At 37.8% G+C, this 25,907-nt stretch overlaps 1 protein-coding gene across 2 annotated transcripts; it reads right to left on the minus strand.

Moving 5' to 3' along the window:
- Window positions 1–860: 860 nt before the first annotated feature.
- Window positions 861–25,449, minus strand: LOC125832882 (helicase-like transcription factor CHR28). Of its 2 annotated transcripts, none has more exons than XM_049512068.1 (12): window positions 25,325–25,449; window positions 25,102–25,240; window positions 24,846–25,019; window positions 24,434–24,759; window positions 22,852–22,923; window positions 22,697–22,774; window positions 21,705–22,608; window positions 21,089–21,219; window positions 18,619–18,840; window positions 7,523–8,062; window positions 1,458–1,667; window positions 861–1,160 (listed from the first exon to the last, which is right to left on the minus strand). In XM_049512068.1, the coding sequence occupies exons 1-12, from the start codon at window positions 25,415–25,417 to the stop codon at window positions 1,056–1,058; spliced, it is 2,994 nt and encodes a 997-aa protein (XP_049368025.1). In that variant the 5' UTR covers window positions 25,418–25,449; the 3' UTR covers window positions 861–1,055. The 2 variants fall into 2 exon arrangements, with proteins under 2 accessions (XP_049368025.1, XP_049368024.1); XM_049512067.1 differs by having other exon boundaries at window positions 24,846–25,037.
- Between the last annotated feature and the right edge of the window lie 458 nt (window positions 25,450–25,907).

Here is a 25,907-nt window from a genome sequence, read left to right on the forward strand (position 1 = left end):
CTCAATAATCGGATCGTATTGCTTAGTTTTTGATGGTTCAAGCGAAAGAGATCATGTAAGGGTTGAAGGAAAGAAGAGAATGGAGGAGATGAATGTGGGCTGAGAAATTGAGTGGAAGTATGTTGAATTGGACTGAAAGCATTAATAGGGGATTGATTGTGTGTTCAGATACACAATTGCTCTATTATAAGCTATTTTTTTAAGAAGATGTATCATCTCACATATGGTACAAAAGAAGAGAAGTTGCTCGCATAGTAAGCACTCCTGACTTCCAACTTAAAGGGTGTTTAGTTCAAAACACCAAAGGAGTAATGGTGGAGCTCCCAGGAAGAAGGTTGGAAAAAAACATAGACAAAATTCTTAAATAGTGGAATAACATGAAACCATTTGGAAGTATAAGTAAGATTATGACTTACAATATTATGAAAGTTGCCTACATAAGTAGTTTTCCAAAATATAAATCATGTTCTGACAACTAAACATCCAAACATCTAAATGAGAAAAACAGGGTATTTTCACTCTTTTCTTCAATAGTTTACTTTAAATAGTTTTCAACATATTGGAATTTTGCATAGTCAGACAGTTTCTTATGTAAATGTCCTCTAAAGATACTGTACTCCATACAAAGGTAAATTAAATTCTCTCGTTCTATGTACTTATTGCTTTATACATTTAAACACTTTGAAAAAACGTTTAATAATACAAGTTTTAAGACTAAGTTGCCCTTATTTGTGAGCGCTTTTGAATTTGTTTCTAGACAGAGATAAATAAGAAAAATGCAGATAGATGATAAGATGGTGTATATATACAAAAAGCCAAAACAAGCAAGGAATGCTAGGAAGTCTGATGTCTGCCTTTAAAAGGCAACAAAATTGGTAAGGATTAGCAGTAGCAATAAATATCTTACCCATCGGATGAGCAATAGCAAGTAATTCTAATGACTTGAGTTGCATCCAAAATATCTCCCAGGTGTTAATATATTCTTCCTACATATTAACATTCTGCTAACTGGCCATAACAGCCCAAATGCAGATAAAAAAGCCCTGCCCCCTGTATTAGAGATTAAACAGATATCTAAGATCTTCTACAGTTAGTCGACTAGCTGTGCCTCCACTTTGATCTTCACCAAAAGCAGATGCAACCATATTCCTCTTGTCCTCCTGAAATTACAAGTCCAAAGATTAAACTACAATGAACACCACACAAGATACGAGTGCATTTAAACTGTGCATCAGAGGAGCTTAGAAACTCAATCTTCCAAATAATAAGGATGGGATTTGAGAAGGTACAAGGCCAGAATCAGACAAACTTATGCAATTTCAATTTGACCTCCTCGGGAACCCTGAATCTAGCCAAAAATTGCATCATGCCATAAAAATATGCAGTTCAACTAAATAACAAATAGAAAAAATGTGGGTTCCAACAGATGCAGGGACAGGGTATGAAGTGAGGTAAACCTGGAGAGCTATTATTCGATCTTCAACTGTGTCTTTGACAGTTAGACGAGACACGGTGACTGCACGAGTTTGTCCTATTCTGTGAGCTCGATCAATAGCCTGATCTTCAGTGGTTGGATTCCACCAAAGGTCCAGGAGAATTACATGAGAAGCTGCCACCATATTTAGGCCAAGATTTCCAGCTTTTAGTGACATCAACATGACAGTCACCTGCAAAAGAGCATATTCATGAATTCAGAAACACAATAAGGTCCAAGAGAAAGAAACGCTCAGATGAATTTATTGAATGCATGACAAGGGTATTGCAGAAAAAAGATATAAACATAATTTCCTGACTAAAGAACAGATGTACGAACATTAGGGGTGGGCATATAACCAAAAAAATTATCAAACCAAAAATTGCAATTTTTCATTTTTGGTTTTTCCGTTTACTCGGTCCATTCAATATCAACTTCTTCTTTTTTTAAACTTCGGGTTTTTGGTTCGATTGTCGGTTTCAATAATTCATTATTTCAGTATTTCAATTAACTGAAAAACCGAAATTTATAAAATTCAGTTCCAATCCCCTTTAAGTAGTTATGTTATTACCCAATTGCTAATTGCCCCAATATTTGAAGCCCAAACCTTTCCACTGAAAAAGGTTCTACACCCAAGGCGGTAGGGCTTCTTCAGTTCTTCAATTCCAACTTAACGCCATTGCTGACTTGCTCACTGCTGTTGTTTTGCCTTGCAGCACCGCTCAATGATGCTGGGCTGCCACATGCCACCGTCCATCACCCTAGTTGTCACCCTTCGTCCTCTGCTCGTTCACGTCTCCAGTTTTTGTGCTGCTGCCCTCTACTCTTTGAGCCTACTCCTTCACCTCTGTGAAGATGTATGCTGGTCTATCTTACACTTTGTATATTTGCAAAATATACTAAGAAGGCAGATTCAGTATTGATACCAATAAATTGCTACATCTCCTTCCAGTTAATTTTTAGAGGCTTCATTCTTTTATTTCATTTACAGTGGTGAGATCTTTTCTCCACAGTTCTGTCTGTAAATGTTGTTGAACTATATATATTCAGATATAGAAGTTAGAAATGGAGTCAAACTGAAAAACCAAACCGATAACTTGTAACAACCCAACTTCTCTTTTTGCGTAATTGTGTGCCGTTACATGATTAAAGCTTTGCGTAGGCATATATTATGTGTTTTGGACTTGTTGGCAAGCTCAGGTTGGGACCCAAGGGGCTTGTTGAAGCTTGTCATCGATATCTCCCTGAGACTGTCCATAAAGGGCTCATTTTCGTTACCGAAGATGAGCAAGTTATAACAAGCATGGCATTGTCAAGTAGATCAACCCAATTCCTTTTGAGTTGTGGTCGCATGGTGCCTCAAGCATTCCTCCTGCAAATGAGTAATTCTCAGTTTGCCCATCAATTGGTGGATGATTTGCCGTGAGAATTTCAAATCAGTCCCCATCATTTTAAACAAAGCAGTCAAAAACCGGCCTGTGAATTTCAGATCTCTATCACTCACAATATTTGATCTACTGAAATGTTTCACAAACATGCTTATAAAATATCACAGTAACTACTTCAAAAGGACAAAAGGTAGGACCAACAATGAAAATCTGATATTTCGAGAACCTATCAACCACCACCATAATTGGCACCATATCGTTAACTTCACGAAACCTGCCGATGAGGTCCATTGAAACAGAAGCCCACAATCATTCTAGAACAGGTAGAGGCTGTAACAAACCCACATCCTTTTTCGCTCAGTCTTGTCAAGTTGACAGACTAGACAACTTATTACATAGGTTTGTATGTCATCCCCCCATTTTAAGCCAAGATTAGTTTCAAGACAGCAATGTCAGCATTTGTCAGACACCCAGGTGGCCAGCATTTGTCAGATCATGCTTCTCATTAAGAAGAGCACAACAGAGTCCACAACTTGAGGGACCACAATCCCCCTCCCCAAAAATTCCGAAATGCAGTAGATCATTCTTGATCCAATCCCATCGAACTGTCCCTTCCCTTACTTGATCCATTATTTTCAGAACGGATCATTCGCAGCACATAGTTGATTGTATCAATAAATTTGATTCAATTCTAGTAAGCAAATACCCCCTTTTTACTTAAAGCAGGCGCCACGTGATTTTGTCTTCTTGGTTTATGTACCCACACAAAGTCATATTAGGCCAGAAACTCGTACCACCAGGCCAGTTTCAGACTAAACTTCTGCTAAGTCATGAAGTGTGTATTGCCCACATTCTCCTTCTCGACCACAAACTTTGTTCAGAACAGGTAAACTCTCCAAACTTGCAGTGAGTGTTCAACATAAACGGGTCTGGAAATAGTGATTTTAGGCATTTATCCCCTGTCCATGGTTCATTCCAGAAGTCAACTTTCCTACCATTTCCTACCTTTAGTGAGATGGTATCCTAGAACTGAGGCCATAATCTCCTGATGGTCTTTCACCTTGCTTATAATTTTTTGTAGGTTGTATTATTGTGATCTATGTGCACGAGTGGCTACAAAGTTGGGAAGAGATCCTTGTAAAGTGTCTTCTGTGTGTGTTTCCTAAATGTTGAAATATTATTTTTTTTTGAGAATGGTAAATTTACTTCTATATACCCATCAGGTATACTACAACAAGTGTAGTCCCCCTACACAAAAGTTGTCACTTTACAACGTCCTAATGTATCTAATTACAGCCAGTCAATTGCATTAAAAACATGTTGAAATATTGCAAGTGTGAGTCAAAAATGTGAAGTGAAATACAGGATTGAGTCATTGTCTATGACCGTCGTGTGGTGTCAAACAAAACAAAAAATTGAACTTGTAGGTGCATCGCGAACACAAGCTATGGTGTTGCAACCGTGAAGGCAAGCCAAGTACGCCCTTCTTTGTGATGTCGGTAAGGTAACAACATGAGCTTCAGGAATGCGACTACGGGCCTCGCGAACACAACAAAAAAAATATAGCTTATAAAAGTTGAGTTAAAAATTTCAGCAATGTCTCAACTCTTATAAACCCTTGTTTGCGATTGTGATAAGGTTACAACATGAACTTCACGAATGCAACTAGGAGCCTCGCGAATGCAAAAAAGCCAATGTAGCCTACAGGATTAGGAACAAGAATAGTGCTACTTGGAAAAGGATTAGTATATAGAATCAAACTTGGAAAAGGATTAGTATATAGAGTCCTACTTGAAAAAGGATTGTAGAATAATTTCTATAAATACTCTTAGTGTAACTATGTAGATACACAATTCAATAACATTCTTCTCTAATATTTCTCACATGGTATCAAAGCTTCTACGATCGTGGTAGAGAATCAAAGAGCTTTCGTTGCCAGTGATCTCAAGAAAAAAGTCTATGGAGCAACCACTTGGTTTTGTTGCTCGGGGGATGTAGTAGCCTTGTACGTCGATTGTGTAAGTCACTCTGAAGCAATCTTCTCAAGCTTGGTTTGGGAAGTTCAGCACAATAATTCAGAAGTTTGGCATGAATCGTAGTGGATCTGATCATTTTCTGTTTTATCAACATTATACATCAATTCCAATAATTCATGAGACGATTAAGCACATTGAGATTGACTATTACTTTGTTAGAGAAAAGATACTCCGAAGAGATACTATTACAAAATTTGTGAAGTCGAGGTGATCAACTTAGATATTTTCACCAAGCCCCTCGCCGGTCCTCGTATTAATTAGATTTGTAACAAGCTTCGTACATATGAATTGGATGCACCAGCTTGAGGGAGAGTGTTAAAATACCCTACTTGGAAAAAAATTAGTATATAAAATCCTACTTGGAAAAGGTTTGTATTATAATGTCTACAAATAGGGTCTCGTTGTAATTATGTAGATACACAATTTAATAATAATCTTCTCCAATATTTCTCACATAACTATAAAAGTTGAGTTAAAAATTTCAGCAACATTTAGACTCTTAAATAGGAGATAAGCTCTCGGAATTGGATCAAGAAAAGGAGTTTCAACCCCCAAATTCTAGGTAATGATTCCTTATAACAGCCTAGTGTTTGTGTTAATTTCATTGAATTTGAACAATGGAATCATGCTAATCAAGAGGCTAAATTTGGGCATTTGGGACCTACCCTAGAAATGGAAAATCATTGATTTAACCTAGCAATTCAAGAGAGGATTTGACTATCGAATGGGATACAATAGCTTATAGATTGTCCATGAATCAATTTTGAACTGTTGACCCGACCAAGAGTTCAATTTGACTCCAAGGCATCCTAAATTTGTGAGATTGATTCCTCTAGACAAACTTGGACCCGCTATTGACGATTTGAATATATTGAGGCTGTCAAAGTTTGCTTGAGGGGATTTTGGCATTTCAAGTACCATGTGCATGTTTTCACATGATTTGATACTTTTTTGCGTAAGTTCACATGATTTGATACTTCCGGCAGATTTAGTGAGTTGTGATATTGCTTGTTGTTTAGCATATGTTATTGCTCTGATCATATCTTACCTTCAAATAATAATCATGCAGCCCTATTAACATTTTTGGCAAACTATCTTTGTTGAGCAATGAACTAGGGAGAAGGTACTCCTGGTAAGATTAGAGAATTTATGAGTGAACTAAAGTAAATGTTTACATAATACAGATTACAGAAGCATGTCAATGGATAGCTATGCACAATTTGTGCAAAAAAACTGAAGGTAATGTCCTGCCTAGTGAGCTATATGGCAAAACAATTATCGAGTAGTATCAAAAAAATTCATAACATGATCTCTAGCTGTATCTGTGTTTGGAAACGCCACCTCCTGTATTTCAACTTACCCCCAAAGTACAACAGACATGGAATGGCAAGAAAAAGAGCAGAAGCTTTCAACATACAACATTCAAGGAGAGCTTCAACACTGAGTAAAATGTAACACTAAGTTCTCCATCCCAAACACTCCAAAGCGGTAAAACAGACCATGCTTTAATGAGTTTATGGTTTTGAACGCCAAGTAATAAAAATCTCAATACCTTATAGTTCACTAGAACAACAACATACCCAGTGTGTAATCCAGTGAGGGGGGGATGTACGCAAACCTTACCCTACCTTTGTGAGGTAGAGAGGTTGTTTCCAATAGTTCAATAGAAATAATAGACATTTTGCATTGGTGGCTGATTATTTAGGAAGGGCTGAACGGGGGATCACAAGGGATATTAATTTTAGGAGAGCTTATCACTTTCAGGAGAGCCATACATCAATATGAATGGGAAGAGGTCGAGGATTTATTTTTTTTTGGATAAACTGTTGAGATTTCTCTTAGAAGAACATATCAATATGTAGCAGGGAGAGATGAAGATAAGATGATATGGAGGAATCAAGGGTGAAATCTTTCAAGGTGGAACTCACTTTTAATGGTGTTACTAGTTGGGGAGTTCAGGGAAGCAGATTTGAAATGCCAAGGCATCAAAGAAAGTAACTTTAAAAAATAAAAATAAGAAAAGGAGAACCTAGTGTGAAGTGCGGATGTAATATGATCATATCTCAGAAAGCGAAAATATTTTGTGAGTTAATGGTGGTGCTGCTTGTACGAGGAGTTTGGAAATAGATCCCCTTCTATTGCTTTGCAGCTTCAAAGCTAGGTATGGACCATGAACACTGAACAATGTTTGTAGAGTTAAAGGGTTCAAATATGATTGGCAAATAAAGTAAGGCAACTTGGAGGACCAGATTACTTTGTCTTTTGGCTTATTTGGATAGAAATAAAGAGTAGTGTGTTCAATATTAGCTACACGGTGTTAGGAGTACTACACATTCTACCTTAATCCCTTTTTCTATCTTGCAAAGAAAATGACAATATATTTCCCTATGTCACAGAGAAGATGACTCCCTTTTGTATAGAGACCTGGGGTAACTTGATAGGAGATAGGAGATAGGAGATAGGAGATAGGAGATAGGTTGAAAATTAAATCCATCATGTATAGTGTTCCATACACCTTGGACTGATATTAATGAAATTATTGATATATCAAAAGAGAACAGTGGAAATTTTGAAATATTTAAGAGATTACTGCACAACAAGTAAGCATACAAGAATTTGCCAACCTCAGGATTTGTGTTGAACTCTTTGACAGCTCTGTCTCTAGCAGCAAGTGACATTGTGCCATCAAGCCTCTCATAACGAAAACCAGACTGGTTCAAAGCACGCTCAACCAAGTTTAACATGCCTGTCCACTGAGAGAAGACAATGGCCTTTATCGGCCCCTTGGGTTGCAATTCTGAATCTCTTTCTCCCAAATTTGATGAATCACCATTGAATTGCACCAAGATATCTGATTCTAAATAGGTATCCTTTGACTTACAACATGACTCGAGAATTTCAATAGCAGTTCTTATTTTAGAAGAGCTGTACTCATTTTCCATAATGGATTTCTCATCAAATTCAGACAAGCTGGAAGGATCGCCATTTACATCACCTGTTACACATTTTTTAAGGGCAGCTTTAGAATAAACAGCCTCGGGACCAAGTTGTTCTCTGCATCCAGGTGTAGGACATGTATTATCTTCCCCAGTTAAATAATCTGATACACATTGATTGCAGAATACATGTCCGCACATGGTAACAACTGCATCTTCAGGCACATCCTGTGGAAAGAATAAAAGTAAGACATCAAACTAGTATGTACACTACGACAGTTGTACCGACAAAGACTGGCATAACTATGAAACAAATTAATAAAAATAAAAACTGACAGACGATAAATTTGTTATTAGAGAATACACTTTAAAGTGACTTTCAACTGAGCCAAATCAATAAAGATGCACAAACACTATTCCACTTAGCCTTTAGATTTATTCAGATTTTCCTTTTACAAGGAGAACAGCACTTTTGACTTCAATGTTTTGATGGATAGCCATTTGAAGCTTGTTCAGAGATATGACAGCTCACTGCATTTTACTTGCCTGTTAACTTTTATTTACACCATACCTTCGCAATCATCAGTTTTATCTTTGAAGTTTTAGGGTATTTAGTTGGGGAGGCCCCAGTAAGTTAGGGGGATTTAGAGGAGATACTGAGAGGTTTTAGCTCACAACATGTCTTCAAGGGCAGTGTAGACAGTTGAGTTCAGCTTTTTGTCGATAAGGGTAGTCATGATTGTTGGGAGATCACTGATGCATTTCTTACTTGAGTTCAGGTAGATCCATATTTTCTCTCACTTATTACCCTATTCTCTTTGAATTCCTCAAGGCCTATAGTATCTTAACTGATAGCCTCCTAGCAAAATAAAAACTCAAATGGACAAAGAATTTCAGTTCTGGATAATTGGATATTTGGATTCACAAGCATGAAGACTCGAGACCAAATGGCAATTAAAGAAGCTTTCAATTTGAGAGGAAGGGCTAAAGACTAAAGGGGGTGATTTGGCTAACTGCTATAATTACTTCATCGCTCAAGTCCTAGTCCAAGAGGAGATAGGTTGGGGCCCAAGTCTGGGTTGCATATAAACAACACAAAGAGTGTTCGTTACCCTATGATTGACACCCCAAATTTATAAGAAATTGAAGGAATTTTAGGTTGCAGTATAGAGACTTTTCCTACCAAATACTTGGGCCTCCCTCTTGGGGCCAATGCAACTACTGTAACAATTTGGATGATATTTTGGAGAATTGTGAAATAAAGCTCTCTGGCTGGAAAAGAAACTATCTCTAATACACAAATTGCTTTAAAGAATCAACCAGGAGGAAGATGCATTATGGAGAAAGATCATTGAAGTAAAATATGTGCTCCTAAACCCTTGGATTACCAATCAATCTCAGCAACATGGTTCTTACCGCATCTGGAAACATATCATGGAACACTGTAACTCCTTTAAATCTAACAAATCTATTCAGATTGGAAATGGCAGGAAGACAAAATTCTGGAAAGACGTGTGGCTCAATCAAATGCTACTAAAGGAGCAATACTCAATTCTCTTTCGTATATCTCAGAATCAGGATGCTACCATCTCAGGTTGCTAGTCAGAACAGGGCTGGAACTTGAATTTTAGGCAAGCCATCAACAATTGGAAGCTGGATAGTGTCTCATTTTGGCTTCGTCAGCTGCAAAGCCACACTCTCTTACATATCAAACCTGACTCTTAACCATGGAAAGGAGATTCAAAAGGAAGATTCCGGTTTCATTTGTTTGCACTGGCGTGAATATGAATGGTTCAAACATTAGGTCATTAAGTGCATTTGTTTCATTAAGCCCTTAATAGATTTGAATATGTCTTGAATCATTAAGATATTGAATAAAGTTTTAACATCATTAAGAGAGTTTATGGACCGATGGGCAAGAAAGGTTTTTTCCCCCCTTTAGTGTTAAAATATGTGGAAGAGTCAGACCACCACATGGGTACATCGACAGCTGGAAAAATTTTGAATTGGAGATCACGTGAGGTAAACAGGAAAGGAAAAGGGCCTTTATCACCGCTAGCAGGCCAGCTTAAGAGAAAGGAAACTTTGGGCCCAAATTTTTCAGGCCCAAAAAGGCAACCACAGAAGAATAATGCAGCCCAAGGTCTTGACATAGCTAACATTGAGATACAAGCAAACCTATCTCGTATAACAATAAATAACAGATTTGAGGAACTGGGAAATCAAGATACGGGAGTTTCAAACAAGTCCAACGGAGACCAGGAGAGCAAAAAAGCAACGGAGATACAGCTCAAATAAAAAGAAGCCTAGTGACAGTGAAAAAATTTCTGAGCCTTTACGTGATGAAATAGAAGCAAACTGCAGAATTCTAATGGAACAGGGCAGAGAAGGTGCCCTAACTCCATTTGAATTGGGAGACCAGGGAAAAAATCTCGAGTTTGTCGCAGACCTGAGTGATGATGACGATATGTCTATTATCCATAGAGAGGAAAGAACAAATCATGAGATACAAACAGCAAGTGACATGCAATTGGATCAGAAGGCAGAGGGGAAGGCACAATTGAAGATATTTTACCACTGAACTCTAATGAGCAATGAGCATGGAACTGATACATCAGCGGAGAATGAAATTTCCTCATGGGTCCAACAAAACATAATCAGACTCGGCAAAGAATTTGGGGTACATTTCATTGGATGCGAAGAGGTAGCTTTGAACTTTTTTATGGCAATCGACAGTAAAAGACAAACTATTGAGAAGGGGGTGGGGGGATGCTTTATAGATGATCTTAATGAAGGTTAACATAGTCTCATGGAATGTAAGGGGCCTCAATGACCCAAGTAAAGAGGCTGCAAATCAAAAACTTGATGAATGCATGGAGGGCAGATGTGTATTGTTTCCAGGAGTCAAAAATCAATGGAGATATAAGCGGGATTGTAAAAGATTTGTGGGCAAATAGGAAGGTGAAATATGCACAACTAGAGGCACGGGGAACAAGAGGTGGTATCATTATCCTGTGCGATAGTAGTATATAGGAGGGTGAAGTATGTGAAGTAGGAGCTTACAACATCACTTGTAAGTTCACAGGGGAAGCACAAGATTTGGGATGGCATTTTTCAGGTGTCTATGCCCCAAATAGTAGAGAAGAAAGAGAAGAAGTATGGGGAGAGTTGGGGGCAGTGAGGGGCCTATTTAATGGACCTTGGGTGGTGGCTGGGGACTTTAATGTAGTGAGATTTCCATCTGAGAAGAAAAACTGCAGCAGATTCAACCAGGAGATGGAAGAATTTTCTGAATTTAGTTAGGACATGGAACTGCAAGACTTACCTCTTGTAGGTGGCAGGTTCACATGGAGGAAAGGGGATGGATATGATATTGTAGCAAGATTAGATAGATTTCTGATATCTGAGGAATGGGAAGTAGCCTTTAGAAAGATCAAACAATCAATCTTACCTAGAGTAACTTCCGACCACAATCCACTACTGTTGGAATGTGGCAATTGGGAGAGATCAACCTCTTATTTTAAGTTTGAGAATTGGTGGCTGCAAACTCAAGACTTTAAAGAAAGAGTTAAAGAATGGTGGAATTCTGCAACTTAGGTGGGAAGACCGGATGATATTTTAGCTTGCAAGTTGAGGTTACTGAAAGTCAAGTCGAAAGAATGGAGTAAAACAGTACATGGCAACCTAGGTATGCAAAAACAGAGCATCCTTAACCAGCGCAAGCTGGACCTGATACAAGATCAGAGAATCCTATCAGATGATGAATCTTATTTAAGAGCAGTATTGACAAGTGGAGTTTGAAGAAAATGCCAAGAGAGAGGAAGTGGCTTGGAGGCAAAGATCTAGGGCCCTGTGGCCCAAAGAAGGGGACATGAATTCAAAGTTCTTCCATAGAACTGTTGTCACAAGAGGTATAACAACATTGATAAACTGATCATCAATGGTTCCAATGTGACTGAACCAGCTGAGATCAGAGATGAAGTTACTACTTTCTACCAAAAACTTTACACTTAGACAGAAGTCTAGAGACCTCAGTTCAACCCTAGAGGTTAATCTAGGATCGATGAAGAAGATAATGCAGCTCTACAAACCCAATTTGAAGAGCAGGAGATTAGGAGATTAAAAACTGTGTGTTCTCATTGTGCCGAGGATAAGGCACCAGGCCCTGATGGTTTTACAATGGCCTTCTTCAAACAATGCTGGGAAGAGATAAAATCGGAAGTGGTAGCTACCATCTAGAATTCCATGATCAGGGCTACTTTGAAAAAAGTTTCAATGCCACTTTCATAGCCCTGATCCCCAAGAAGGTGGGAGCATCCGAATTGAAAGATTTCACGCCAATTAGCTTGATTGGGAGTATCTACAAAATCATATCAGAGATTTTAACAAAGAGACTCAAGAAAGCTATGCCAAAGCTAGTGGATGAGCAACAAATGGCCTTCATAAAGGGCAGGCAAATTATGGATGCAATTCTGGTGGCTAATGAATGTGTGGACATGAGATACAGATCCAAAGTTCTAGGAATTTTATGCAAGCTAGACATAGAAAAAGCTTATGATCACTTGAATTGAGAACATATGTGGAGAACATTAAAGGAGGATGGAGGTTTGGCAACACCTAGATAAAATGGATGAGGTTCTGCATAACTACAGTAAAGTTTTCAGTTCTTATCAATGGCTCTCCAACTGGCTTCTTTCCACTGAGAGAGGGCTGAGACAAGGAGACCCCCTTTCTCCTTTACTATCATTTTGGCCATGGAAGGTTTAAGCGATATGCTGAAGAGTGCTCAGGTGAATAACAGAATCAAGGTTTCATTGTGAATGAAGGAAACTCTCTGGGAGTGTCTATTTCCCATTTACAATATGTTGATGACACCTTGGTATTTTGTGAAGCAGAAAAGGAACAACTAAAACACCTAAGGGTTATCTTCATCCTGTTTGAAGCAGTTTCTGTACTTCATATAAATTGGGGAAAGAGTTTTATCTATCTTGTGAATGAAGTTCCAAAAATCAGTACTTTGGCAAACATTTTAGGTGGTCAGATAAAGGAGCTTCCCACCACCTATCTTGGAATGCCTTTGGGAGCTAAGAGTAAGTCCATGAACATATGGAACTCTGTGGTGGAAAGGCGTGAAAAGAAGCTAATTAACTAGAGAAGTCAATACTTAACCTTGGGTGGCAGAGTTACACTGATCAATAGTGTTCTTGATGCCATGCCAACTTACATGATGTCTCTATGGGGGAAGATCATCAAAAAGTTGGATGCTACCAGGAGAAACTTTCTATGGCAAGGTAATAGTGAAAGGGAGAAGAAGAGCATCATTTGGTCAAGTGGGAGGCTGTCATAACAACAAAAAAGAGGGAGGTCTAGAAATTAAGAATTTGATAGCACAAACCAAGAGTCTTCTGTTAAAATGGCTTTGGAGACTGGCAGCAGATGAGCAAGGCCTATGGAAGGAAATCATCATTGCAAGATATGGTAGGGAAGGACCATGGACTACTCAGGAAGTAAAAACTCCTATGAAAGGGGACTATGGAGGACTATCAAAAATCAGTGGCCAAAAATGTGGGGTAATTTTGTAATCAAAGTGGGAAATGGCAGAAAGACCATGTTCTGGAATGATGTATGGGTGAGGCAAACACCTCTGATCTACAACCTCAATCAACAAAAGCTAGCTACTATCTCAGAGGTCAAAAATGCACAAGGTTGGAATCTGTCCTTCAGAAGATTCCTTAATGACTGGGAAGTGGAGAGAATGGTTCAGTTCTACAATACCTTGGAACAAGCTAAGAGTCTCAATTTTGAGGAAGACAGATTGTTATGGAAGTTGGACAAAGATGGCAAGTTCAGGGTGAAAGCAGCCTACAAGCTGTTGGATATCTCAACTGAAACCAAGGAATGGTGGCCATGGAAGATGATCCGGAAAGGGAAGATACCTCATAAGGCCTGTTTCACTTGGCTAGTTGCAAATCAAGCAATTCTGACTCAGTGAAAAGAGGAAGGCAGTTATGCTCCAGATGTTTATTTTTGTGAAGCTGAAATAGAGACAGTAAATCATTTTTTTCTGCATTATAAAGTGACTGAAAAATTATGGCAATGGTTCATTAATCTGGGGGGTATTGGATGGGCCATGCCAAGGCATACTACAGAAGTACTTGTCCCTGCTTGCATCTGGTGGACAATTTGGAAGGAGAGAAATCAAAGATGTTTTGAGAACAAGAGCATTCCCTTCCAAAGTATAAAGATGAACTGTTTAGCAACCTTTTACTTTTGGTGCATCCACTCTGTACTTTAGGATATAGGGGACATTACCTTATTTTTAGACAGTTTATAAGTGATATAGGTGATAGATTTTGTTTTAGGTTGTTCCTTCATACTTTTGATGTAATTATGTAGGAGCAAACTATTGGTGAACTCCTTTTGTTTATAATACCAATTAACTTTCTCGAAAAAAAAAAAGAATGTCTGATATTTATGATACACTCAACATTAAGAAATGGTAGAGATTTAGATGTCGAGACTCCCTTTGGGCCAATTTCACTAGGGAAAAGTATTGTGTTGTTGCTCATCCCATGGCCAAAGTGTGGGTGTTTGGTGACTCTCATATATGGAAAAATTTGACTCAAGCAAGGGATAAAGCAGAAGTCAATATGAAATGGATTATCCAAAATGGGAGTAGTAGCTTTTGGTGGGATAACTGGACTGGTTTTGGTGCTATTGCTAAATATTGTCCTAACCAGAGTCATTCTATCAGAATCCGTGTTCACAACTTCATCAATAACCAGGAATGGGACATTCAAAGACTTCAACAATTTCTTCCTATGTGGTTGTGACAACACATTACAACATTGAAGATCGGAATCATGGAAAAGTAGATTTTGTCAAATGGATTCTACTTATGATGGGGTATTCTCCAACAAAAGCGCATGGAATAGCATAAGAGATCACAGGCAAACTGATCAGCTGATCAGTAGAGTTTGGCATTCTAGTATCCCTTTTAAATTTTCTTTTCTTCCCTGGAGAATGATTAAAGGAAAACGACCATTTAATGATTTTATTTGCAGGTTCGGAAACAACAGGACTCTCACTTGTTTATGCTGCAATATATCACAGACAGACCATAAAACATTAATTCATTGATAGTGAACCAGCTCAAACACTTTGGAAGTTTTTTGGTCACCCTCTTGGAATCAGCTATGAAAGCAAGCCAGTCAGAGGATTCTTGAATGATTGGTGGCTTACACAAGCCAAGAATGTCATTCACAAAATGATGATACAAGTGGTGCCGATGATTATATGTTGGGAACTCTGGAAGACGAGATGTGCCTGCAAACATAATAATCAAACAAGATTCTACTCTAGAAGAATGGAGAAACAGGTTTTGTGGCATATTAGAGCAGCAACGGGCAAAGCTTATCCTAATCTTAAGTTAGACTATCCATGGGTCCAAATTTGTGACATTGTAGTGAGACTTGGGCCAAAGACCATTAGCAAGGTGGCCCTTTGGACAATACCAAACCAAGGAAGTATCAAGATTAATACCAATGGGAGCTACATAGATCATAATGATAAGGCTGGGATTGGGGGGATAGCCAGAGACTGCAATGGGGATTTTGTTTTCACTTTTACTATTCCTGTACAGTGCCAAAATCATAATATAGCAGAGGCTTTGGCTGCTCAATATGCAAGCCAATGGATCAACGATAACAATCACCGGTTCTGTACAATCGAGATGGACTCTTTGTTTATTGTGAATATGTTAAACAACAAAAAGACCAACAATCTGAATTAGAAGACTTTTGTGGATGACACTGTGGGCTTGATTGAAGGGGAAGATGCTACGTTCTCACACTGTTATAGAGAAGCTAATAAAGTGGCTGACTTTCTTGCAAAGTTAGCCATCACTCTTGATGAACCAGTGTTATATCACAGCTTGAACCAGATGCCTGGAGGCTAAGTTGCTCGGACTCTTCACTTTTAGTGCGACACCTGTGTCAACACGACATGGATGTGGGTGTGGGATCCGTGTCCGATTTGGTCAACCTACTTTGACCAAAATTGATGGGAAAGTTTGGACAATTTTAATGATATTTGTAGTTAATACAAAAACAAAAATGAAATTGCAAGAAATGGAATACCTTTTATGTAGAAATTTCTAGTTTGGACAATTTTAATGATTTTTGTAGTTAATACAAAAACTAAGGTGAAATTGCAGGAAATGGAATACCTTTTATGTAGAAATTTCTATGTCACTCCTTTTCCGTTGATCTCCTTTCAAGATTCTCATCAAGTTCTCTGCATAATATCTCATTATTTAGGTTTTATGACTCTATTTTTAGATATTGTAATTATTTTTAGGAGAATCCCCACATCCGTATCCATATATGGATCAATATCCCTGAATCTTAAAAATTAGATCAGGAAGGATACGACCTTTAGATCCGCACCCGTATCAGACACCCGCACCCGAGTCTATGCAACTTAGCTTGGAGGTGCCAAAGGACCTTATATGTTAGATAAGAGGCAACTTTCGAGTGCTAGGGTTAAATATGACAAAGCCAAGTTTTTGTTAGCTAGATGTACATTCATATATAGACCTGGGAAAGTATAACATTTATGTTAAGCTTTCCTTTTTTTGCCTAGATAGCATGCTATCTGTGTATGTATGCCAGGATCAGGTCTAGCCCCCCATAAGGTTGGGTTCATGATTGGTATACAACACTTCCAGGATTTTTTCCTGGGAAATTTTAAAAAAAAAAAAAAAACTCAAACGTCTTAATCTTAATGAAAACAAATGAAGCCTCATTGTTAAAAGATGTTACCCGTTCTTAAGGAACTCTACTGCCATCATTCCCAATTACCATGGAAATGTATTTGGAGAAACAATGCCCCATTGGAAGTGGAGTGCTTCACAGGGCTGGTGGCTCACGAATGCCTAACTCAAGATAACCTTCGGAGAAGAGGAAAGATCATTTGTAGTCGATGTGCACTATGTGAGAGGCACAATGAGGACGCTAATCATATTTTTATTCAATGTGCATTCACTAGACAGATCTGGGACTTTGTTCTGAACAACCGTCAGGGTTAACTGGATAATGCCAAGGACGATAAAAAGACCGCCCCAATGTTTTGTACTCAAAAGGTTTGGGTAAGACAAAGATGAAAACATGGAATACTCTCCCTTCAGCAGTATGGTGGGCCATTTGGAAGGAAATGAATGCAAGGATTTTTTAAAGCAAATCAGAATCTGATGTTACTAAGTACAGATTTTTCACCCGACTATTTTTTTGGTGTAACATGGCAATTGCAAATGATATAGAGGCCATGATAGATTTTTTGAGCTCATTACACAACATGTAATGGATTATCCACATATGGCCTTTTTTCCTAGGTGCTAATTTTGTCTGGCCTTTAGTTCAATGTTTCTATTCAGCGGACGTGGTTATTGGCAAGAACTTATTGAATCCGTCGTTTGGGCTCATAATAAATTAAAAGTTGTTCTTGCTAATCAGCCGAGAGCCTTGAGCATTATACAAGGTTGTGCTGCTATCCCTTGTAAATTCCCCACAGCACCTTCTGGTTGCTTAACTTTTAATACAATACCTTTTTAACGACCAAAAAAATAGGCGCCTAAAAGGGAGACTAAATCACGTCCCACTTGACTTCACTTTAGGTGTGATTCTTGGCTATTTTTCCTTGAACTTAGGCACTCTTGAGGAACCATTTGCAGCAACTTCCCATAATTATAGAGTCTTAGTCAAACTTCCCTTATTTCTTTTAGGATTTATTACTTGTTCCTTTTCCTAAGGTAGTTGGACGTGTTACCCAAAGTAGTTTAGGAATTTATGTCCATGCCTGTGTAGAACTAGTTTGGGGGCTCCATCTCACTATAAATAGGGGTGTTCTCTTTATTTTTTTGGACAGATGCTTATGCTGAATAATATTGGAGAGTTTTCTGTTTTGCTCTTTTGTATATGGTTACTTTGGATTTATTCTTTTTTTAAAAAAAATTGGCAACTGTGTGTGTATGTATGTATGTGTGTGTGTGTGTATATATATATATCAAAGAACCAAAACAGTACCTAGGTAGTACTGAAACCATATTTACATGTGAACTCTAAAATTCTATTATCCTCTATCTATAATGAGTCTAAAACATCAATAATAGAAACAGCATCATTAGAGTAAGTCTGAATACACCAGAAACACAGAAGCAGGGTGAATTTAACTTGATCTTTTGAACATCATTCTGAATATTCTCAAAACATCTGGAATTTCTCTCCTTCAAAATTGTCCACCAAATACAAGTAGAGACACTTCTCCATCAACTCCTTCCCTTTGGCTGTAAATATGTTTCCTCGCAGCTTTTTAAAAGCTTCTGCATAGTCCAGGTTATGCCTTTTAAGGTTTAAGATAACTCTTTTTAGCTTCTACATGATTTGGGTTTAATTTCTTGATTTTTTTTTTTTACTAAGTTCATGGATCCCTAACATGATTCTTACCATTAACATTGCCTTGGAGTAGCTGAATTTCAGCTTAAGATCGACAGAAGTTCACTACCTGCCTCACTCTCTTAGAGGGGAAGGGGAAATGGAGAATGCATGTAAACACAGATAAGGGCTATTTTCTAATTTGAGGTGAATCATAATGATTTTGACTGCCTAAGACTTCTGCCTCAACTTACACTTGTACCCTTGTCTAATAGATCAAAAATTCAAGAAATGATAAGATCACAAACTCTAACCATAAGAAGCAAACGATGATGATAACCAAGGAGAACTTACATCGCATACGGAACACGTTACTAAAGAAGTTTCCAACTGTTTCAAGAGATTCTCCACCATTTCCTTTGGGAGCTTCTTTGCCATCTCTGATGAAGCTCTTCCAACAGAATTGTAACTCTCCCTTTTTACAAGTTTTGGGTGGTCACAAGCCTGCCGAAGTCGCAGAAGCATCAATAAAATATTCGCATAGTTTTGCTTCACAGTTCCAGCTGCAGCATATGCCTGCAAGATGAGTACATCTTAATTAAAGAGACACAACTAGAGCTAGTGAATTCAGCTAAACAACAAGACATCAGAAGACTACTAGAAATCTCAACCTGCTCTGGAGGCCAAAATTTTGCCACAATTGCTGCATAACTCAGGAAGGACTAAAAGTTCGTCTTGAAAATGCAGTCTTATCTACATAATAGGATTCCGAAATACAAAGTAATGGAAGTGTACTACACTTATCATGAGGGTAGAAAAAGGAGTCTTTCTTGTCACATTTCCAAAACCAGATGACATCACTTCATATTCCCATCTTCTATTTGATGTCTTCTTTCTTTCTTTTACTGACCCCCAGATATGTAGAGCATAACATTTTGACCAGATTGAACCAAATAAATGGACCCAAAATTCCCCAATATGTGTTGGACACAAACACAATGAAGATTGCATTTATGCTAATGCACATCTTTATCCATTTTATCATCAAAGTATATCATATACTTGATTAAGAGCATATTCACATGTCTAATATCCAAATGCAATAAAATATGGTAGTCTATTATAATTCCATGCTTTTTCTGTTTTCTCCCGAGAATGATTTGAGTGAGTGGAAATGGTGATAACCCATATACAATAGGTCTAACGAAAAAAGGGCCAAAACATGGACAATGCCAGAACATACAGCTGATCTGATGAGCTGTTGGATTAGAAGAGGCGGAAGTAAGAGTCAGAAAAAATGGTGGAGGATAATACCCTCATGCATATGGTGGACAATTTGGAAAGAGAGAAATGGAAGGTGCTTTGAAGACAAGATCAGGTCCATTCATGATGTGAAATGGAAGTGCCTGGAAACCTTATTTTTTTGGTGTAAACAGAACTGTATAGAGGAAGTAGAGGAGTTGGTTGATTTCCTAGGTACTTTGTAAAGTTTAGATTTGAATCTCACTCCCCTGTAACATGTTTTTGGTGGTGGCCAGCAGTCCTAATGCTGAAGAATACAACAGTACTAATTCTCAAAAAAAAAAGGGCCAAAACATATGCAAAGTGGCTCACAACCTTTTTTTGAGTCAAAAATACCCCTCAAACTAACACCCTAAACCTGATGGACTTATGCAATTTAAAATAGCCGTGTGGCTTACTATGATAGGCCACATATTATTTTATTTAAAAATTAAACATACTCCACTTTTCAAACCCGACACACCCACTCCATAATCCATATTACCCAGCTACTGACTTTATTATTCTCAAGCTTAATTCTTTCAGCTTCAGGATGGGGGAATTCTGAAGCAGCACGAACTTGGTGAAATTTTCATGCCCCCGAAAAATTGTCAGAAGAATGACTTTTCAAATAGATTTGATCATAAAACTTCTCCAGAAGATGCCAAGTATTCAATACATCAAGAAGGATTTGAAAGAAAAAGACATAAATTGCTAAAGATATTGTAGCTGAAAGTGGAAGCACTCTCTGCCTAGAGGTTGAGACCTTAAATTAGGTGTCATCAGCAAGGTCAAAGTGAAAATGAGAAATAACAGGTTGAAGTTTTAAGAACGGGTCAGTGGGTATGGATTTAAAAAGTGGGTGGATTTGATTTTTAAATGATAATATGTGTCCAATCATATAATAAGCCACGTGTCAATTTTAAATTGCAAAAAGTCATCAGGGTTAGGGTGTTAGTTTGAGGTAAATCTTGAGCCAAAATAAATAGGTTAGGGCTATTTATAGACCAAAAGTGGATGGAGGATAATTTTTTTATATATATAATGGATGGAGGGTATTTTTGAGCTGATTTCCATATGTTGGGATATTTTTGACCCTTTTCTGTAGGTATAATGAAGAGTTAACTACTCTTATCCATTTCAGATTGCATGCCATGAGTTTCAAATGGTAAAAACCACCTTATAGGAGCCTTTTGATCAATCAAAAACTCAAAATTAACAAACCACAACTTGAGAACTTAGCTCACATAGCACAACATGTACTACCAAAGATTTCCTGGAAGTTCTGTTGAACAGGAAATTCAAAGATTACAAATAGAACATAAATAGAAAAGATTTTCCTAGTTATTCAGACTTCAAATAACTTAGAGACTGACTAGAACATCAAATTGTAATAAACTTATCTATGTTAAGTAAACACTGCCTTTAAGTTAGTTGAGAGGAATGTCATAAAAAGGATGACTTGATGCAGTGAATATTTTTTCCATTAACAGTGCAGGTTTTGACACATCTATAGGGTTAAAGGAGGAAGACAATGAGGCACCTTAAATTGTGATCGCGATTCCGCTTCTAATTTGTTATAGAAAGCTCGTTCCTCGGAAGAGAAAGCCACCTTCTTCAACTGTATAGTTTTTGGTGGTAAGTTTATAATTGGCTCACCATCAATCACGGTACCTAAATCAGTAACGTTCAGATAATGAGCTACACATAAAAATATCTGTTGAAGATTTAACTAGGAAGTAATTTAACAGACTTATAATGAACACATGAGATTGAATTAGGTTATAGCAAATTTGAAAGATTATATATTGAACAAAAGAATAAACCAAATTCAGGCACACATGCAGCAGGCACCACATAGATGCATGATAATAAAAAATAAAATGTGATAGAGTTAAAATGAATATAAAAAGCTGCTACCGCATCAACCTGACTCTGTGATCCATAGAGGAAAACTTCAGTACGGAGACTATTTTTTAAAAAAACAAGTTACTGTTGCAACCAGTGTCAAAAGGAAAATGAACAAGGGGGGTAAATTACTTTTGAAAATCCAGGCACTAGCAAGACCAAAAGCCTTAAACCCCACGATATTCTCATTTAGGAATTCCTTTTACAAAAAGTGCATCACACAAAGATAACAAGAAATAAACAATTGTAACCTTTTGTTCGTCGCAACATTATGGCCCTTAAAATTGCTTGAAGCTTCTTATACCCATTAATTGAGTTTATAGCAATCGGAAACTTAATTTGGCTGCAAAATGATTTATATTCAGCATAGGGATCATATCTCAGAAATCTGAAGTAGCTGAAAAGCTCATCAATGGCATTCTGTATCGGTGTTCCAGATAAGCACCACCTTCGTTTTGCTCTAAGGCTGCAGCATGCTCTAGCTACTTGTGTTCTATGATTCTTGATTGTCTGGGCTTCATCTAAAATCACCCTAAACCAACTGACTTTGGCAAGAGTACCACAATTAGGATCAAAGTCATCTGCATCAAATCCTGTTCTGCCCTTTTTCCCTCTCTTACTGAGCGATGGCTTTTTCCGCTTCTTACTTGAAGAGAAGTCAGAAGATATTCCGAATCTCTCTCCATTTTTTTGGTCATCGTCATCCTCTTCAACTAAAGCTTGTTTAGGAACTTCGTTTGTCACAATGGCATACGTAGTCAGGACCACATCATACTTTGCCAGTTCCGCCGGTTTCTTAGTCCTACTACCTCCATGATAGATTAAAACAGATAGATGTGCATCATCTGTTACTTTCTCATCCAATTCTCGAGCCCATTGTCGAAGAACACTTGCTGGACACACTACCAATGTACCAGCTGCTGGCCTCCTACGTCTAAACCCCTTTATAGAAGTTCTTGCATCTGTAATCACCTCAACACCATCTATTTCTCCACACTGGTCTGTTTCCTGAGAAGCAGGAACACCATTTTCATCATCATCATCCAAATTCAAGGCTTCAGCTTTAATAGCATCCAGATCTTTTGCCTTAGACTTATCCTGAGCTGACCTCTGCATCTGTATGAGGGCAATCATTGAAATAGTCTTACCAAGACCCTGCAACATAACAGAATAAATAATAAACATGATGAATACCAGCAGAAGTCCAAGTATAAAGTAAGCAGCCAGCGGCAATATATTTAACCTGATCATCAGCCAGAATACCACCCGAACAATGTACACTACCAGTTTCTTTTTGAAGCATCCACGCCAAAGCAATTCTCTTAAGGAGGAAAAAAGTAGTTAGAATACATACTATGACAAGAAAATAGAAGGATGTTTAAAGTAGCACAAGTAGACCTGGTGTCTTAGGAGAGAAACTGACAAAAGACCTTCTGGCAGACGAGCTTCTACCTTTGGTTGGTTTAAATCCTGCCAGAAAAGAGCACGAGTATGTGAAACTATAAGCTGAATAAAAATACAAGAGATCCAGCCTCTGGAGGCTCATAGTGCAACAACGACGACTATGCCTTAGTCCCAAACAGTCATTGTAGGTACCAGTGGTGAATTTACACATAAATAAAGGGCTACATGAACCCGTGGTCATCCGAATAAACTCGATATATTATCTATATAATTCTTAAAATATATCTATTATTATCTGAAGGCACCCATGGTCAAAAGAGATTGAGGTGAATTGGTTGAAAACTGGTCGTAACTCTTTCACATCAATGGATTGAATCCCACTTACTGTCATTTGTTTCTTTCTAAGTTGTTTCTAAAGAAGCCTTCCTTATAAAGCTGCACCCTTCGTTTTTAAAAAAATCCAACCCAGAAAAGAAGCCAAAACACAAACGACAACATTCTTCGTTTCATTGCTTTATGCTAAAGCAAAAGCTCTTTTTCTTATAGCTAATAGCTTAGATGTTGGAACACTTTGAGTTTTCTCCATCCCCATATCTGTTCTCTAATCCCAATATATCCCAAAACAGAAAACTCCAAGCTAACCAATGTTGCCTCTTTATTGCTCTAAAACCTAAATTGCTAAATCACCATCACAGAGGTCAAATCAACATCTCATTCATATCTTACAAAGCAACGGTGCATCCGGCATCTTGAAATCCTGGATTCAACTCTGGTAGGTGTTATATAAGCTCAACTGATATCATCATCAAACCAAATAAAAAATAGAAGTGAAAAATAAGATACATATTATATATATATATATATATATATATATATACACACACACATTTTTAATGTTGGCTCAGAATGCATTTGAAACAACTATTTTTAATAGGGGTACATACCCCACGTCACACCAAATCATATACTTCCAGAAGATCCATAAATAGCATAGCAACCAAATTCATGTTATATCCTCCCTAAAGGATAAAATATACATTTTCCAGAGGAGAGATGATAATATTCTGAGAATGCATTCACATCAATTCTCAAATAAATCTATATCGTTTACCGAAGAAAAAAATCCTGCACCTTTTCCCAAAAAAGGAAACAATGATAGACACTAGAAACTAACTTAAATTTTTCCTGGTCATGTCAATATAGTCATGAAATTTTTAAACAAAAAAAAGAATGGGAACTATAGAAGGGAAACCAAATCCTACCAGAAAGATAAGCATTTCAAATTCTTTAGACAGACAAAACAACAGGGCATTGACAAGAAACAACCATTGTGTTCTAGACTAGCCTAGTCCTGTTCAACTGCATATTTTCAAGCATACAGAATAATTAATTCAAACATAGACAAGGGATATCAACTGACAGCAGTGAATTCAATTTTGCAATCTATTATGGGGAGGAGGGAATGGTGACCTTCTGATTTGGTTGAGATAAAAAAGAAGGTTCATTGCATAAAGTTCCTGAATTGTGCAATCCATTACGGCATTTACAGATCACAAGAAAGGGCATAAACAAGTACCTGCAGAGCAGCTTGAAAGATCAGTCTCTCATCAGCTGCTGCAGCTCTCTCTTCAGCTGTCCCAAGGTAATGTAAGGGATCATTTACACTGGTATACTGAACACCTGAAGTGGCCTTTCTGTGCATCAAAGACGGAGGTAATACTCTGCTTCCTTTGTTTTCATAGAGAACTAACTCACTATGGTTGCCCCTGCTTGAACTTGCCCATGCAGATTGGTATGATCTTTCATGAGATTGACGATTCTGACTGCCAGGTAAATCCAAAGGCTGAAGGGATGTTGGAAGTGCTCGCTTCAGAGTTTGTTGCAGAAAATGCTTCCTACCATCTGCATCAGCAACAAAGGTTTTCTTTCAATAAACAGTACTGTGCGAACTATTCCTGCCTTAAATACTTGTGACAGACCATTATTACCATTTCCAGAAGAGTACTCGAAATTCACGTCTCTAATTGCTCGCGAACTTGATGGTCCACTGTCATCAGTTATAGTTGGAGGATTCATAGATCTATTACTATGATAGTTAGAGGAGGCTCCATTAAGATAAGTTGGTCTTGTGGGTGACGAAACCTTTTGGGTTGGACGGCTATCTGACATTGTTCCATGGTCTAAGTTATAGACAAACTCAGCATAAGTTTGTGGGAGGAAGAGGGAAAAAGGTGAATTCTTTACCTGTTGCCCATGATGGAAGGATTCGAGAAGTAGCAGAATCTCTGAGAGGAGACTCATCTGTGTAGTTGTCTATTTCACGCAAGTCGGAATCATCTGAAGAGATATCAATTGCATCCATTGGAGAGAATGTAGAACCAAGCTGTATTGAAGCAACAGTATGGCAAGGTCATAAAAAGATGACAAATAATTGAGAAGTAGATTCCATGGTAAACTATTCCTTTACCAGATGTCTTAAAACCAAGTTAATAACCAGTTTGCGGAAGAAGCTACAGGTACACTCTAGAAAATAACCAACAGGATCCACATGGTCACGCATTTAATGAGTACTGTCAAAAAAGGAGTTGAATAACAATAAGTGAAACACAAAAAAAGGGGTTTGATTGTGTAACTTTAAAAAATGCAGTTTACATAAGCCATCAGCCATGCATGGAGAGAGTAAACATAATAAAGGCAGCTTCTTTTATGATAAACGAATATGATCACTGGCTCAAGAGATTAGTGCTAGCCTTGTGAAGTGAATGGAGAAAAAAGTAGTGAGTAATACTAAAAAACTTAGAGATAGAAAGAAGGAAACAAGTGAATTTCATAGCAATTTGAAATACACATAAGGGAAAGAAGCAATTTTTAAGCCAGGACACAGAAAATCAAAAACGTAGTAACCCATGAAACAGAAAAAGGAGATACCTAGTGACATCAATCAAATCAATTGGGATCGTCTGAAAAACCAAGTAATTTCCCTTGTTGTCTTCTACTGGAAAAGCCCTAATCAAGTGAGAGGGCGGAGAAAAGGGAGTATACAGAGAGAG

This window comes from Solanum verrucosum, unplaced genomic scaffold, assembly GCF_900185275.1.
Source record: "Solanum verrucosum unplaced genomic scaffold, falcon-dt-bn FXZP01000039.1, whole genome shotgun sequence".
NCBI classification, from domain to species: domain Eukaryota; kingdom Viridiplantae; phylum Streptophyta; class Magnoliopsida; order Solanales; family Solanaceae; genus Solanum; species Solanum verrucosum.